This window comes from Procambarus clarkii, chromosome 1, assembly GCF_040958095.1.
Source record: "Procambarus clarkii isolate CNS0578487 chromosome 1, FALCON_Pclarkii_2.0, whole genome shotgun sequence".
Taxonomy (NCBI): Eukaryota; Metazoa; Arthropoda; class Malacostraca; order Decapoda; family Cambaridae; genus Procambarus; species Procambarus clarkii.
The window spans coordinates 31,385,357-31,402,086 of record NC_091150.1 but is presented as its reverse complement, the minus strand read 5'-3'; the positions used below and the strand labels follow the sequence as shown (position 1 = coordinate 31,402,086).

Sequence of the window (16,730 nt, the reverse complement as noted above, 5' to 3'; positions counted from 1 at the left end):
AGGATCACGCATTCAGTGTTCTGTCCACTCAGCCGCCGGCTCCCTCTATAGGGTGGATATAGGGTGGTCCCTATATATAGGTGGATATAAATAGATTCTACCTCTCATGTCAGCATATATATATATAGTAGCCCGAGTGCAGTTCTTGGCCTACTATGCAATGCCCGATTTGCCTAACAAGCCAAGTTTTCCTGAATTTCAATACTTTTCTAATTTTTTTCTAATGAAATGATAGAGGTATCCATTTCATTATGTATGAGTTAATTTGTTTAAATTTGAGTTACAACTAACGGAGATATATGACCGAACCTAACCAGCCCTACCTAACCTAACCTATCTTAACCTAACCTAAACTAACATAACTAAATCAATAATTTATGTTCCTAATATAATACAAATATTTAAAATAAACCAACTGGAAACAATTTATTGAAAATAAAGAAAATCACTCGGCCTATTAGGCAAATCGGGCTTTGCATAGTAGGCTGAGAAGTGTGTTCTGGCTATTAGGTACTATTAGGTTCTGGCTATTAGGTAGAGAGAGAGAGAGAGAGAGAGAGATGAACTCATGCGAGTGGTGATTGTCATGGTCAGCTGACACCCCTTTAGCCACCACCCGTGTCCACCCTCCCATGCTATGTCCGCCCAGCACCCACCCAGGGTCCGCCCAGCGCCCGCCCAGTGCCTGCCCAGTGTCCGCCCAGCGCCTGCCCAGCGTCCGCCCACCATCCACCCAGTGCCTGCTGATGTTGCAGAGCATAACAGACAACCAGGCTTCTCCCAGCTAAGAGGAGCCATCAATCATCAGCAGAGAAGGCACATGCCATGAGTGTGACAGGGTTATCTTGAGGTTATCTTGAGATGATTTTGGGGCTTAGCGTCCTTGCGACCTGGTCCTCGACCAGGCCTCCTTTTTTGTTAAACCCCATCCCCCCAGGAAGCAGCCTGTAGCAACTGTCTTAACTCCCAGGTACTATTTACTGCTAGGTAACAGGGGCATCAGGGTGAAAGAAACATTTTGTCCATTTGACTCTGCCTCCACCGGGTATCGAAACCGGGACCTTAGGACTACGAATCCGAAGCGCTGTCCACCTAGCTGTCAGGCGCCCAGCTGTCAGGCGCATTGGGTGTGGTACAGGTATCTCAAGAATAACAAGGATGTATTCAGTATAAAATGTATTTATAAGTTAATATTTTTGGGAGAGTGGAATGGATTAATTCAATTTACATTATTTTTTATGGGAAAATTTGTTTCGAGTTATGAATTTTCGACTTACGACCCGTCTCTGGGAATGGATTAAATTCGTAAGTGGAGGTACCACTGTATATATATATATCAATAAGAACATAAGAAATAAGGAGACAAAACTGAAGACCTATTGGGCCTTACAAGGCAGCTCCTTTTTATATCTGCACAAACTCTGTAGTTCCTGTATTATTATGTTCAAATGATTGGCTGACCTAGTACGTATACTACATTACAACCATGTAGAGTTGTGAAAACTATATGAGGATATAAATAGAAGCTGACTTGTATAGGCCAATCGGCTTTCTGCTAACCCCCTTCATTCATATGTTCTTATTGTTATGTACCCAGTAGGGACTGTTGGTTGAAATAAACTGACATTACAGTACATACTGTTTAGTGTGTAATGTCAGTCTCTTTCAACCAATGGTGCCCACTGAGCATATAGATTTGTACAGTATTTGAGTAGCAGAAACATTGTACTTAGTATATATTAGGTCTTTGATAGACTATCATGCACCAGCTTTATTCCTATCTCATGGCAAAAGTATTGATAGACTGAATAAAAGGCAAAATGAAACCCTCAGAATGATACTTGGCAGTCAAAGCCATTAAAGTTCTCAATATGCAGAAAGAATTAAATTTACCTATCATTCAAGATAAAATATGTGGAATCAATCTTATGATGGGACTAAAGCTTCTGCATGATAATAAAACTAACATTGTATCTGTTGAACTGTTAGAACACACATGCAGTAGAACTAGTGATTCTAGATGGATTCAAAGAACAGCCACTCATTTAAAATGTTGGGACTGCATTATACATGTAAAGATGAAAGAGTTCAGCGCTTCCCTCCACACTAGCAAATAGTACCCCTTGACATCCTGATGCCTACATAACACACCAAGAAACTAATCACAAACAACCCTCATGCTCATCTTGCTGCTAAATTAAGTGCCCTGGAACACATACACAATTTACAAACTAAGAACAATACCACACAGACCATATACACTGACAGATCAATCAATTCAGCTACAGGGAGGGTGGGAAATGCTGTTATTGTTCATCATGCTGATGGAAGCACACTTGAGAAGAATATAAAGAGTCGGTAACTGGGCATTCACCTTGCAAGTTGAACTGTTAGCAATACTGATAACACTCAGAATTATTGACAACACTGAAGTAGACAACTGAATTATTCCACACTGCCTTTCCTCACTACTAACATTAAATAGTTTACAATCAAATAATAATGTGCTTGTCTCCAAAGCCAGACATAGATATATAGTACAGGTACAGTATATGCATACTCAGTAAGGGGGCTCAAAATCAAAATGTTGTGGATTCCCTCTCACATTGGAGTGCAGGAATATGATAAAGTTGATACCCTTGTTAAGACTGCAGTCAATAACCCAGCGTTGAATGTAATGAATCTCCTCTTTCTCGTAGAGCCCCGGTGACTTTGTAGAATGTCTCACTGAGATTTCTCCAATCTACTAGTCACATCAGTAGCATAAGTTTATTTGGCTTACTGGGGACCAGAGGCAAAACCTGGCCCCCTCTCATATGAGGTTCAGTGAGCAAACAACATTGCCATTACACTGTCTGGATGCTTTCCCAGTCAGCAAAGCTTTACAGACAACTGCTGAGTTCACAAGACTCAGAAATCTCTAAACTGACAACTCCCCCAACAATACAAAATAAACAAAAGTAAATATACAAAACTAGCTAGAATCCATTAGTACTGAATACCACCACCAGGTGGCCCAGGGCTTGATCCATGTCAGCTATCAGATATGTTCAGGAGTAGATAAACACAACAGTGTACTGACAAATCTCGGTTCATTTCTGGTAGAGCTACTGGGGCTCTACCAGAAACACAACAGTATAAACACAACAGTGTACTGACAAATCTCGGTTCATTTCTGGTAGAGCCACTGGGGCTCTACCAGAAATGGTAGAGCTATATTTACCAGGTTGAAAGGCCATCATAACTAATGAGGAGTTATGATGGCAATACTATGCCATCATAATACCTCAACACCATCATGACACTACCTCTACAGCAACACACAACTATCAACACCTTCTCCTTCCCTTTACTGCAACCTATCTTCATGACACAAGACTAAATCTATTAGTACTGTTTTCATTTCAACATGCTGCATTAGTTACAAGGCCCTGTAATCATTGCAACTTCTACTACACTGTGTATATCCTGAGATACCAGTTGCAGGTATACTGTACCATGTACTGTACTTATATTTGTGAAATGTTAATTTAATTGATGAAATTTAATTGATTGATGAAACTTATCAAGGCAAATGGGGGTTGCAAAAGCCACTAGGGTTAGTGGCCCTCAGATAAATCAGATAAAAAAATTATATGAGTTTCAGTATAATAAAAGTACAGATGATGAGTTGCTAAGAATGATAGTGTTAAATAACAGGATGGAAAACGAGTGCTCAAGAATCCCTAGACAGTAATCATACTAACATGATGCATCAATAAAACAATCCATAGGAGCCATGATGAGGATTCGAATATATGCACTGGGTGTTCCCAGGCACACGCACCAGATGACTAGGCCACGACCATGTTGTGGTCTAGTTGTCTGGGATGTCTGCCTGGGAACACCCACCACATAGGTTCGAGTTATAACGGCTCCTACGGATTTTCTCAGTGCCCAAGAATGTTGTAAAATACAATTTTTGATTGCTCAAGTACTGTAAAATTAAGAAATTTATGGGAAAACACTTAGTATTTTAAAAAGGGGAAGGATTATATGAGATTTTGAGAGAAGGAAAGAACAAGACATGGTGCAGACGACTCAAGGCTTATGGAAGAACCAGAGACAGTACTTTAAAAGTCTACTATGTTCTTTGTTTTCTACATCTTTGTCAGAACTGTGTGTGATCTTTACTATGTAAATAATCCTTGTTGAAAGGACTGTACTTGAGGGTCATGTTTTTTGTAATTTGGTAAAAACTATTTTCAGGAGGAAATGAAACATGTAAAGGATAGCCAATAAATGATTTAAAATATCATTAATTCTTTTAAACTGTATAAATCAAGTAGCTGTTTTGGCAAGAATCCAGTTGTTATATTCAAGAATATTGCTTTTATATACATTACCATATAGTACTTTACTTCAGTTCTGTTTGCATTACTATGTTTACTGTAGGTATGTTTTGTGCAGACAGGTAATTATCAACTTGATTTATGCAGGTACCAAAAGGGCTTTCAGCTACCCATGTTGTCCAGGCCATTCGAGCACGGTATTTTAATGAGCACCGTGAAGTGGAGTTTATGTGTGTTTGTGATACGCTAAAAGAAAACTCAAAAATTCTTGAAGAACTGAATGATGCTCAGGTATGTACTTTACTATTTCATCTTTCTGTAATAGGCTTATTGCTTTTTTTCTGAATTTGTGTCATTGTATTATTAGTGATAATAAGAATGTGTAAATGTTCTCACTCAAAAAAAATCTAATTAACAATGGATGTACAATTATTCTCAAATAGAATAATTTTATGTCCACAATTATTGCTGTTTAAGTCATTGTAAGATTGAAACACTGTTTATGCTGAAACCAAAGAACCTGTAAAAGAACAGTTAAATTGGCTGATTTTCATCATTTGCATGATTTTTGGAGGGACTTTTCAATTTACTCTTTTTTAGAACTCTCGCTGATTTCATTTCAACTCTTAGTAACCATCTAGTAAAAAAGTCTGGAAGTAAACGTTTATGTTTTTTCTGTGGGAGCCCCTTGTGACTCCCTGAAGTTACCGCACTTAGATGGCTTACATATATTAGGTCACATCAGCTGTGAAGTTCTGTGTTTGCCTGTTGTGGCCCCCTCTGCACCTCTGTGAGGGGATCCAGATTTTGACTCTGTTCCCTGGTAGGCCAAGCAGAATTCTGCAGTTGATGTGACCGAGTAGTTGGGAGGCATCTCAGCAAGATAGTTTTAGGAAGCCACTATGGCTCATTCAGAAAGAGATGTTTCATTATATACAATGCTGTTTTTTCATGCTTTAGAATGCAAACAGTCACATCATGTTAAAACTTGACAGGAACACATTTTTATATCTAATCTCAATTGGGTTTCCTGAAAAAAATAAATAAATGCAATCATTCCTGGTTCTTTTAATGTTCAGTGAAAATAATTTAGTAAAATGCTTGGATTTCAGTGGAACTTCAGTTTTTGTACACCCCTCTTTTCGAATTTTTCGGTTCTCGAGCTCAATCTCTTTGAAAATTTTGACTCGGTACTCGAGGTTTGCCTCGGTGCTCAAGTTTGTTGATACACGTATGGGCCGAGCACATGGCGCGCTTCAGTTTATCATTGTCTCCCGATTAGTGACGACTGCGCTTAAATTCTTTGGGAAGAATTTCATTGTTTTTGTGTTTTTTTTTGGTTTCTGAACACAAAAGTTCTTATTATATACCATGCTATGGGTTCCAAGAAAGTCAGTGGTAATGTTCAACCTAAGAAAATAGTTGTGAGGATGATGATAGAGGAAAAACAAGAGATTCATTATGAGACAATGTGATGTCTCACTACAGACAGGTGTTAAAATGTAGGGAAAACCAATTGTCTATAGACAGATTCTTAGTAAGACAAACAAACAGTGAGCCGCAGCCAGGTCTTGGTGGTATTCCTGCAAAACGTAAGAGAGTACCCCAGAAATGTCATCACTGTTGAGATAATGGAAGGGGACTCCCCCTTTCCAAACACTAACACCTCGCCTCCTCCTTCCCTTCCTCACGCCAACAAGAGTCCTCAATAAAGGTAAGATATACGTGTATATACTGTTGTACAAAATATTAGTAGTAGTACAGTATATATAAAATGTATTTTTACATTAATATTTTTGGGGGTGTGGAACGGATTAATTAAATTTACATTATTTCTTATTGGAATATTCGTTTTGGTTTTTGAGTTCTCGGTTTTCGAACCGTCTCTGGGAATGGATTAAATTTGAAAATGGAGGTAACACTGTACAGTGGGGCCTCGACTTATGAGTTTAATCCTTTAATGAGGGAAAGTGGGTGGGCAGGCAGGTGGGTGGGTGAGTGGGTGGGCAGGCAGGTTCAGGCAGGTTCAGGCAGGTGGTTTTTGGATGGGTGGATGGGCTTGGTTGGTGGGTGGGTGAGCCGGCAGGTGGGTGGGCTATCAGGCAGGTAGATGGGTGAGTAGGCAGGTGGGTGAACAGGTGGCTGGGTGGATTGGCAGGTGGGTAAGTGGGCATGTAGGCAGGTGGGTAAACAAGTGGCTGGGTGAGGTATCAGGCTGGTAGGTGGGTGAACAGATGGGTGGGTGGGCTATCAGGCAGGTGGCTGGGCAAACAGGAAGGTGGGTGAGCAGGTGGGTGGGTTGGCAGGTGGGGCATGCAGGCAGGCGGGTGGGCAAGCAGGCAGGTGGGTGAACAGGTGGGTGGGTTGGCAGATGGGCATGCAGGCAGGTGGGTGAACAGGTGGGTGGGTGAGACTGGACAGAGACAGATCACACTTCCTGCCTGGTCACCCCCTCCTCCCCCCACCTCACGCTGGCCTTCCCATCTCCCCTCCACGTGTGTCGACACACTCTACGATGACTTTTAACATATGCGCCTTAAGTTCTGTTAAAATCCATTTATTTTCTTGTAAATATTTAAATGAATAAATAGCAAACCAAATACTGTACTGTACTGTTCAACTATTATAGTGTGTTATTTAATATTCATAACTAGCTCTCCACAGCAATAAGAAAACAATATAATTCTTGCAACACCTCCAATGCCACCTTCCTTAGTAGGCTTAAGCGAGTCACATCTGTTACCCCACACACTCAACACTTCTCCCTCCCTTTTTCCCTTCTCTTCCTGACCGACTCCCTCCCTCCTTCCCTTCCCTTCCTGATCAACTCCCTCTCTCCTTCCCTTTGGGAGGGAATTATGGACAGTTGAACTGTGACCTTTAATCAGTGTGTGTATGGGATGTGGGGTGGGTGGAGGGAGGTGTGTCGGTGGGGGGGAGGGACGGGCTCACTCAGATAACCCTTCACTCGTCACCGGTAGCCAGAATTGTTTCTTAAATTCTGGATGTACAGTTCATGATCATATATATTTTTGGTTACAGATTTTGTTTAGCAATATTATTAAGATAATAAAGAGTTATAAAAATACTTGTTTCATGAATGCTTTATTGTATTAGATAGAAATTCTCCAGGCTGGCAATCTACTGCCACATACAGAAGGATCTCTTGGGGAGGGAGTGAGGGAAAGTGAATGTGGGTGGGACAAAAGAAGTGAACAGCAGTGAGGTATGACTCCCTCCCTTTCTGGTGGTGTGTACAACGAGTGTTAGGCCACTGATCCGGCCAAACACCCGTCTTTCCAGCTCTCATGGACATTTTGGCCAGATAGTGGGATAACTTTGTCTGGCCACGATTTTAGCCAGATAGGGGCGTTTTCCAGATAATCGCGTGTCTACATTATAGGTTTTCAGTTTAGTTTACTGTAAACAAAATCGTCACTGTGGCATTTGAAATATGCGCCAAATTTAGACAAAAAAATTAATAACTCCAAACATTTAGGGTTTATGAAAAATTCATTCTAATAGGATTGTATAACAGCTGTGCACACTACAGTACTGTATATGTGAGAAAGGTGAGAATCAGTCAGAAACTGGATTTTTTTAAGCTGACTCAAAGTTGAAACTCTAGTTTAATCATTCAGAACTTCCTTCAAACAAATCGCAGCTACTCAAAAATGGCCAAGAATTGTTCTTAAACAGTTCAAGACCCAACACACTGTTCCACAAATCACCATTAGATGGCAGCACTACTTTGCAAACCAATTGAGGGACAGCAAATCCGGTCTTTATTCTCTGGCATCAACATTGTCCAGCTAGACTCTGCAGAGTTGAAATACTCAATCAAATTTACATTGTGTTCTTTGAAACTGTCTTGCAAAAGGGTCCTCAAGCTTTAGTGTTTACTTCATGTGCATAGTTCATTTAGCCATTAGTACAGTAGCATGTTTGTACACCTTTTCCAATTTATTTGATGTGCTTCTTGAGATATGGGCACCATATAACTGCTGCATATTACAATGTTGCTTTCACATAAATCGTGAACAATTTCCTCGGCTGTGTGTGTGTTTTTTTATTTTGCCATATGCTTCAGCCTTGTTTCAGTTCTCAGAATTGATGTTTTCCCAGACACTCATTGTGAGGATTATCAGCCACTAATTGCTAACTGAGGCTGGTCAGATATATAGTTCTTGAGTTGGGCCACGGCATTGCTCAGTAGTGAAGTATTTTAACAATTTTGATTAATACATTTCTAACTTAACTGTGACTGAACCTTGTGAGTAATACAGGATTCCAATTAAATAACCAAAAGTTAAAATCCCTGGACTTCTGGATCAGTACTACTTGTTTTATACCTGAATCAAATGTTTTTTGTGTAAATTAAGAAATTCCTAATCATAAGACCACTAATGGCCTTAAGATTAGGATAGATAATAGATAACATAGGGGTTAGCATAGATAACTATGGGTTTTGTGGGTATTTTAAGATCTATATTAGGAATTTTACAGAAATAAGAGCCTGTTTTAAACTTTTAACTCCAAAATACAGTATTAACATTGAAGCTGAACACAAAATGCTTTATCAAAAGAGAGAATTATCCATGTTCATACAAACATTATCTTCTGTATTGGTAGGTAATCACTCTTGACCTTGGAAATAGGAAATAAATGTCCTAGTCATGCTGTGCCTTGGACATCAAAAAATATTAATGATATTTAAGCATGTTACATATAAAACTAGATGTGGTACCAAGCTTTGCAAAGGTCAACCTCAAAAGGGGGTGCACCATTTAAATGTTGGGAACCCTCCAGAATGTAAATGTGCCATCAGAACACATTTTGGCTCATCTTCATCTCATCGACTTCATCAGATCCATGAAGGGGGACGACCTGAATTTCCCTTGTGACTATCCACCTACACCCGTTATTCACCCAGCATAGTTTGGTGAAGCAGGTCTCAAATGTCTGGCCTCCAAGCATGGCCAAACAAATTCAGACAGAAATCCCTTTCCCCTTTATTCCCTTTATTTTACAGAAATCCCTGTTATAAATATATCAACCTATCCTCAGGAAGGAGGTGCCCTTGAGGTAATCACTTCAAAATCACTGCTTAATTAGTGCTGTTATCTACAGTACTCCCTTTCCATGGTTAGGTTAGGGTAGGGTAGGTTTTGTTACATTACATGTTACGATAACAGTCACTTTCTCAAATGTGAAATATGAAATTTGAAAACTTTTAGTACCCTTAGAATATGATTTAGAGAAAATCACATTCTTCAGACTGTTTCCCAGAAGATGAGTTATGCATAGACTTTTATATTTTAAACAAGATTTATAATGCAATAAAGTTATATTTTTAGAATATTCTCTGTTTAAGGCAAAGGTTCACTTGCCTGTTTACAAGTAAACTATTATTGAAACTGTAATATGCTTTCTGGCCATCACAAATATATAGATAAATATCTAGGTGTTTAAATTAACCAGGACAGAGGGCTAGTCATTATAATAATTTTACCCTGAGAACGGTCAGAAATATTTGCCTGGGTCCCCTGTCTTAGCACTGTATAGAGGGTGGTTCTTTCCCAGATATCTTTCTTCAAGTAGGACCTGACCAACTGGGCTGCAGTGAATACGTGGGCCTGCAGGCAGCTCCAAGCAACATGGAACTGTTGGACAAAGTTCTCACAAGTCAAGCCTGGTCCCAGGCTGGGTTTGGAGAGTAGAACTCCAAGAACCCCCTTCCAGGTACAATCTGAATACTATGATGAACAACTAATAAAATTGAACTTGGCCTCAACTGTTTCATCACAACCGATTTCATGGGCTGACCCAGAACCCCCCCCTCCCCCCTCCCCACCATGTTTGTCTCCCTATGTCCACCAATCACCCTGCATAATTTGGTAAGGCAAACCCCCAAGTGTCTTGTTTTTAACCTTGGACAGAAAGGCAAACTCACATCCTCTTTTATAGCTGTACCAGATAGGGTACCTGGCTGAGCCTGGGTCTCTTTACCTTCCCCCCCCCCCCTCTCTCTCTCTTCCCCTTCCCATCATCTCTCCCATTCTCACACCCTCTTCTCCCCCAATATCCCCTCCTTTTCCCCCTTTCCAGCTTCTCCCCTCTCCACCTTTCCCTCCCCCTCCCTCCTCTCTCTCTCTCTCTCTCTCTCTCACCCTTCTTCTCCTCCCCCTCTCTCCCTCTATCTGAAAAAATGTAATGCTGTAACTCGAATGGATTCGGTGGGAGTAAGCATAAAAACTCAATGGGAAACATAACCCTGATTTTATTTCAGACTGAATGTATATCATAGGGGTCGCTCAATGTTTGTAAGTGTGGCACTGGAATTGGCTCCAACTGGCCTATGATAATCCCATACCCCCATATTTATTTTATAAAGTTGGGTGAGGCTAGGCACAAATGTCTGGTCTCCAACCTCTAACACACCCAAACAAACAGACATTCTCTTTTATTGATAACTTTGCCGTTACCTTGCGATGATTTCGGGGCTTAACATCCCCGTGGCCCGGTCCCTGACCAGGCCTCCTGGTTGCTGGTCTTGTCAACCAGGCTGTTGGTCACAACTGCTTGCAGCCTGATGTATAAATCACAGCCTGGTTGATCAGTTATCCTTTGGAGGTGTTTATCGAGTTCTCTCTTGAACACTGCGAGGGGTCATCCAGGTATGCCCCTTACGTGTAGTGGAAGCGTGTTAAACAGTCTCAGGCCTCTGATGTTGGTAGTTCCCTCTCAGAGTAAAGATAGAGATTATGCATACTGATATTGATTATTAAATTTGTCTTTCTTACTCCTATGTTTTTGTTCATATAACAATGTACTGTACAGCATATTGCAGGATTCTTGAGAGCATAAAATAGTGTGCATGCATATTTTTAAATGTTTATATTATGATATTGAGGCCTTGCAAAGCAACTTACACAAATGATCTGAAGTCTGGCAATTGCTTTTTACTATTGTAAAATGCAAGACATTACATGTTGGGCAAAGCATTGCTTATCATAACTATCATATGAACAACACAACCCTGCAGCAGGTTGATAAAGAAACGGGCGTAGGAATTATGAAAGATGCTCATCAAGTAGGAGTCACAGCATAAAAAGCTAACCAAGCCTAAGGAATAATCAAACAAACCTTTGACTTCAGTAAAAAGAAAGTGGATATTCAGCTGTAAAAATCTCATGATGTACCAGAGTACACCAGAGTGTACTCAAGATACCCATATTTAGAATACTGAATTGTACTGTATTTAAGCATGGAAACCTCACCCTCAAATGGACATAACTGCTTTGGGAAAAGTTCAATGCACTGACAAAAGTCATCCCAGAAATAAGTTAACTCTCATACCAGGAAAGTCTGAGTACCTCTGAACTACCAATGCTACAAGCCAGATATGACATGGCTAATCTCATTAATCTTCAAAATATTAGACAAATTGGAAGACATTAACACTTTACGTGAACATCATCACGACACTAATCATTAAAACAATATACGCAGTTCGGGGCATGATGTCAACACCAACAATTAATTTTTGCTTATTCTTATTAGTAAGTATAAACATTGTGAGTGAAAGAGTTTAACATTGGGTTGTGCGCTCACGGGTAATGCCAGGCCTACCTCGTGATGCGATGCGGGTGACCGGCTGGCCAGCAAAAGTTAATCACACCACTTCTTTCAAAGATTTAATGTTACTCGCACAAGAGGCAACAGGTTCAAGCTCAACAAGCCGCAATATAGGACAGAAAACAGAGATGCTTTTTCACCCTTAGAGTAATAAGCTCATGGAATCATCCACCCACCAAAGCCATAAATACCAAGACATTAAGCCATTAACAATTTAGCTGTGTTATATAATCAGGAATAATGTGGGGTGGGGGGATCTTTGACAATCTGCTGGCTTTCTGTCCCATTGAAGCCATTAGAGATGGGGCTTTAAGTAAACTTATTTACATGTTGATATAGGAATTAAAACTGAGAACTTTGAAAGTTTTTTTGTTTTATTTTTGCCTAAATCACATTAAATTCATTAGTTTTTATGAATACTGTATATGCCAATAGGTGTTGTTGAGATTCAGAGAAATTATACCAATACCACCTGGTAAACCACTGGCATGGTGGTCATCTTAAATGAAAGACAGAGACAAGAGAATTGATCCTCGAGAAGTTGATGAGCAGACTGGGAGAATGTTTCAGCCATTGGGAAGAGGAATGATGCAATTGATAATTACTGGGTTATGACAGTCACACCCTTGCTCAACAGTATGTGAATGTAAATGCAGATAATTGAAACAGTTAACCCCATTTTAGTCCATCTTGGACTCTTATCCAGTTGAAACTGATGGAAGAAAGGGGAAGAAACTATTATAAGGCGAAGAGAGGTGGTGATGTGGAAGTGTATTAGAGAAGCTTGAAAACTAAGCTTAAGGCAACTTCTCAACCCGTTCTCGCAAATTCGTAAAGTCAATATTGACTACGTGCATAGGTGATATACTAAACATAATAGATACCCTTAAAAAGATTCATAGAAAACACCGACCTTACCTAACCTTGTTAGTATCTTAAGATAAGCATCTTATTGCTTCGTAATTACAATTAAGTATTACTTAACCTATACCTATTATAGGTTAGGTAATAATTGTAATTACGAAGCAATAAGATGCTTATCTTAAGATACTAACAAGGTTAGGTAAGGTCGGTGTTTTCTATGAATCTTTTTAAGGGTATCTATTATGTTAAGTATGTCACCTATGCACATATTTAATAAGTCAATATTGACTTATTAAATTTGCGAGAACGGGTTGCAACTTCTACATAAAAATGGAGAAACTAAACAAAGCAAGCAGAGAAGAACAGCAGAGTAAATGCAGAAAGAAATAAAACATTAATAACTAAATAATATTTTATTTTTTGTTTCCTTTACTTTGGAAATAAGCTCAGAGGGGCAGATTGTTAAGACAAATCATGCTTGTTAAGAACATTAGTTAATTTAACTCTGTACTTGGTTACAGTATTTGTTTTCAGCTACAGTTTTATACCTTATTCTCTGCATTGTAATAGATGGCTGCCAAGAATCCAGGGACTCTCAAAAAGTCAAGGGAATCATGTCCAAGAGAGATCCCTGAAACCCACCTGAAATACCCAAGCATCCTGGGTCCAAACACTCTGGAAGGCTTACAGATGTCCCTCCACTGGAGGCCATCACAAAACGGGCTGATGAGAGCCTTAAAAGTATCTTTGGATGAGTCCCAATGCAGCTTAAAAATAATGGGTGGCAGAAGGGAAATTATAATGCTCATGGGAGACTGGCACAGGAGGACCATGACCTTCATCTATAAGTCCAAGGAATACCAGATCGACCACAGATTATTTTCAAGGCATATTTACAAACAGGAAACCTCCAGATCTCTGGAAAAAAAAATAAACAAAGTCCCAATTTGTAAAAACTGTGACAAGGCATGAATACAAAGCCAACACCACTTGGCTGAAGATGATAAGGTTACACAGGGCGCCCAGCAGTGGTTACCAAGTGTTAGGCCGACGTCACTAGGTAGAAATATTATGGGGTAGGCTGGCTAAGACCTCAGATGACCTGGGATTGCCATCTGGTGGCAGTCAGGCACATTGCTCTTAGAGTATTTATGCCACATAAACTATTGTTTATCTTGATTACCTAAGAGTGCCTAATTCCCTTCGAGCAGTTTCTTGTTATGTTGTGCTGTGCTTTGTAGTGGGGTTTCCCAAGTTTTGTATTGATTTCTGATCCACTGCTCTTCTCACCATGTAAAGTGAGCCAGATTCTGGTCCTCACTTCCTGTAAGAGACAGTTGGGTTTCAAAGGTCGGGTGTGTTAGGTTAAGGCTTGGTATGGAACCAGAGTTAAGCTAAGTCCTATTAGGAAGAAGCTTCTCATTGCATTCCACACTTAATTTACAGGTAATATATAAACAAATTTCAGGTATTATATAGAAGAAGTAGTTTATTCATGCAAATACAAGAAATCTTTTATCCTCATTTTGTGTGCATAAGTGATGAGCAGTAGGTTGGGTGAAGGCAAGCAATCAGTAAGCTATGAACCTTGCTATCCCAAATGTATGTGGTCAATGCTGTGCAGTATTTTCAAGTCCCCTGTAGGAATTTTTTAATTTTGAGATGATAGATTATGCATTCTTTGAAACATTGAATTTGTAGCAATAAAACAAAATATAGTTACAGTACTGTATTTAAAAATTATAAATTGTTTTATTTACCTTTTACCAGATATGCTATGAAATGTGTCACATTGCAATGTGAACATTTACAGTGTACTATGCAGTGTGCACAACACAGTACAGTATTTTATTTCAAGGATTATTAGCTACTTTATAAAACTATTGTACTGTAATATAATACATTACTGTGTAGTGCATCTTTTAGTACAAGAAAAAGCTTTCTGAAATAGAAGGAACACAGAGAACATATATTGCACTGAATAGATGCAGTAAATTACCTAAAATACTTAAGCTGTCATAAAGAACTTCAAATGTACACTGTAGAAAGGAGGCAAGAGAGGTATCACATAATATGGGTATGAAAGATACTCAGAGGTCTGGTCCCAAACACAGCATGGTTTGGAACAAGGAATAAACAATAAAGGAACAATTTATTAGAGCAAAAGATAGGAAGTGCAGAATAACATCTAGTTGAAGAGTTGAGGTACTGTAGGCACAATCAAAGAACACTAAATGAATATCTGAGACCCATGGTTTTTAACCTCTTGACACCAAATATAAGACAAATTTCAGAAACAAAATTGGATATTTCAAAAATCAAGTGGAACAGTTCTTACAGGAAGTGATTTCCCCTGTGACAGAACAAAGCAGAAAGATGCTTTCTGTACTTATTTTTTATTCTCTCAGGGAATACTTTTTTGTAGCCTATTAGTTTAGGCTTTATTTGGTACACTCCACATAAACTAAATCTCATCAGCATTGTCTACTTGGAAGTATCTTAAACTCACTCACTCACTCACAATGTAAGGACTTAATTTATTCTTGAAGGTATCAGTGTCAGCTAGGTCAGCACTTTAAGCCTTTCCCAGAACTTTTATTTGTATTAGTAATATCTTGCTTCTGCATAAAATTTTTAACCCAGCCACAACTTACACTAAAGTTCTTAATACCTAACTTAGTAGGATGCCTCAACCTTAAGTTCCTCAGATAGTATATATCGTTGCCATGTCCACTTCACCTTGCTACACAAGGTATTGTGTAGTACAGTATTGGTAATATTACAAGGTATTGGTGTACCTCTCGTTATATGACAGTGCTGGGAAGACTGGAACACCACGAGCATAGCTCTCATCCTGTAACTACACTTAGGTAATTACAAGATGGCTTGAGATCCACCTGAGGCTACCGAGAGCCAGGTTCAAAATTTAGCTCTCTATGAGGCGGGGGGGGGGGGGGGGGGGAGCTTGAGAATTAGTGATCAACGTAAAACCAAGAAAAACCCAATGGTGTAAGCGCATCAAAACAAGTAACTATTTGAAAGAATATTAGTAATCCTGAGGAAAACAAGATTGCTGCTACAGGGTAAACATTTCAGCAGTGATACTGGAGTGTTTCTGACTATCATCAGGTGGCAGCCCAGGTCACTTGGGATACCTGCCAGCCAGCCACCTCATTCACTTGCCTAGTGCAGTGAGGGTTGCACCTCTGCTGAGCCTGCATTTAGTTTTGCATTTTCAGAAATGTGGTGTTTGCTATCCTTGGAACTTTTCATTCCATTCTGGCCATTACTTTATTTTTGTGTCAACTTCTTCATATTTCTACTTTGTGCCACCTATCTTACATATGATTTATACTTTTCTCCAACAGTGTGTAAGGGTTTAATTCTTTGGTAGCCACTTTGCATCTCCCTTCCCCTACCAGATATATCTTTGCGGGATAAAGATCTTTGATATCTTTATTTACATTGTGGATTTCATTTGGAAGTTTTGAGGCTTCTGTCTTTGAAACCAGTAGTGGTCTGTATTGGTGTACCGACTTTCTGGATGTTTTCCCAGTGTGGTGGTGGAGTGTCATCTGCTATCTGCACCTCTGTGAAGAGGGCCTAGTTCTGGCTCTAGTCTCTGGTAGGCCAAACAGAACTCTATGGCTGGTGTGACCTAGTAGTTGCGAACCATCGTAGTGAGATCAAGTCAGAGGCATTTCAATACATTCAGTGCTGATTCTTGCAGTACTGCAGTGGTAAAAATATCAGCTGATACTTTGATTGAATTTTTTATACTGTTGAGCTTAATTCTCAGCACTAGGTGGGGCCTGATGGCTGAGTGGACAGCGCTCAAGGTTCATAGTCCTAAGGGGTCTGGGTTCAATCCCGGCAGAGGCAGAAACAAATGGGCAG

General features: G+C 39.7%; 1 protein-coding gene across 6 annotated transcripts in view; it reads left to right on the top strand.

The window, feature by feature from the left end:
• Window positions 1–16,730, top strand: part of Marf1 (meiosis regulator and mRNA stability factor 1-like protein) — an 84,746-nt gene that overhangs the window by 8,351 nt on the left and 59,665 nt on the right. For all 6 annotated transcript variants that reach the window (XM_045750533.2, XM_045750918.2, XM_045750740.2 and 3 more), the window contains one exon: window positions 4,479–4,622. In XM_045750533.2, coding sequence (XP_045606489.1) covers window positions 4,479–4,622 — 144 coding nt within the window. The remainder of the gene's footprint in view (window positions 1–4,478; window positions 4,623–16,730) is intronic.